Raw genomic sequence first — 1588 nt, forward strand, 5'->3', positions numbered from 1 at the left:
CACCAGGTGAGGACAGAGGCTGCAGGAGGGTACCATGAAGGGGCCTTTTCCAATTGAAAGAAATTCAAGCTGGAGGCCAGCAGGTGGCATGGAGGTTAGGTGCTAGGTTCGAGCCCTGGAGCTGAAGGCTTCAACCACACCCCAGGCACATGCACGTGCAAGCCCCACATCGTGCGAGGAGGGAAGGTGGAGAAGGGGCTGCGGGTGGCCTTCCCCGGGATTTCTGGCTTCCTGTCTCTCCCTCCCTCTCTGCCAGCATACACCCTATAGCAAACTTCTGAATTTTCCAAAGAGATGAGCGCTCTTTCATATTAAAATGAATCGGTCAATGCTAAGAAGTTTTGGAACCACGGGGAGAAGTTCCGGACCAGCAAACGCAGTGGAGACAGTGCTGACCCAGGAGCCCCAAGGCGCACCCCGCCAAGGTACCCATGGGCCTGCCGGAACAGAGGGCCCGGTCGCGCAGAGGACAGGCGCCCGCGGTTTCCGAGTTCCCGCCTGTTTTGAAAAGGGGGTTGAAGCACAGGGCACCAGGCCACGCCCAAGTTCCGAGGGCAGAGCCCTGCGCAACGGGGAACCCCAGGGTGATGGCACGGAGTCGGCCCTGGGGCGGCGGGGATGGGTCACGTCCTCTAGGGTGACAAGGCGGGGCCACCTCGACCCGGGGCCGTCCTGCAGCCTCAGGGAACAAAGAGCCCCGGGCTAGGACAGAGCTCCGGGTCGCACACCTACAGCGTCACGCCCCGGAACCCAGCGAGCGCCTCGCTAGGAGCGCCACGGACCTGCGGCGGGAAGGGACAACCGCAGCTCTCGCGAGAGGCCAGGCCCGGAAGCCTTGGACGGCTGCCGGTGCGGCAAGAGGGCCAGCGGTGGTCGTGAGGCTGCCTCCCGGCGCCATGCCGTCTCCGTTCTCCGTCAGCTCTTTCCCCACCAGCATCCCTGCCGTGATCTCGGTAACTTGCCGCCTGCGTGGCTGCCGGCCAGGCACTGGCAGGGCGCGGGCCACCCCCCTGCTGTGGGCGGGGTCTGGGCCGTGCCTGAGAGGAGGGAAGGTGGAGAGGGGGCTGCGGGTGGCCTTCCCCAGGATTTCTGGCTTCCTGTCTCTCCCTCCCTCTCTGCCAGCATACACCCTATAGCAAACTTCTGAATTTTCCAGAGATGAGCGCTCTTTCATATTAAAATGAATCGGTCAATGCTAAGAAGTTTTGGAACCACGGGGAGAAGTTCCGGACCAGCAAACGCAGTGGAGACAGTGCTGACCCAGGAGCAAGGCGCACCCCGCCAAGGTACCCACGGGCCTGCCGGAGCAGAGGGCCCGGTCGCGCCGAGGACAGGCGCCCGCGGTTTCCGAGTTCCCGCCTGTTTTGAAAAGGGGGTTGAAGCACAGGGCACCAGGCCACGCCCAAGTTCCGAGGGCAGAGCCCTGCGCAACGGGGAACCCCAGGGTGATGGCACGGAGTCGGCCCTGGGGCGGCGGGGATGGGTCACGTCCTCTAGGGTGACAAGGCGGGGCCACCTCGACCCGGGGCCGTCCTGCAGCCTCAGGGAACAAAGAGCCCCGGGCTAGGACAGAGCTCCGGGTCGCACA

The 1588-nt window shown here is 64.2% G+C and overlaps 1 protein-coding gene across 2 annotated transcripts in view; it reads left to right on the top strand.

The window, feature by feature from the left end:
• Window positions 1-270: 270 nt before the first annotated feature.
• The window catches only part of TMEM18 (transmembrane protein 18), a 5745-nt gene continuing 4427 nt past the window's right edge, over window positions 271-1588 (top strand). Inside the window, exons 1-2 of one of the 2 annotated variants that reach the window (XM_027773832.1) lie at window positions 271-425; window positions 735-953. In XM_027773832.1, coding sequence (XP_027629633.1) covers window positions 897-953 — 57 coding nt within the window. In that variant the 5' untranslated portion in view covers window positions 271-425; window positions 735-896. Of the gene's footprint in view, window positions 426-585; window positions 954-1588 lie in introns of those variants that run through there. The other variant, XM_014589774.2, reaches the window with a different exon arrangement.

This window comes from Tupaia chinensis, unplaced genomic scaffold (assembly GCF_000334495.1).
Source record: "Tupaia chinensis unplaced genomic scaffold, TupChi_1.0 Scaffold000377_5, whole genome shotgun sequence".
Classification (NCBI taxonomy): Eukaryota; Metazoa; Chordata; class Mammalia; order Scandentia; family Tupaiidae; genus Tupaia; species Tupaia belangeri.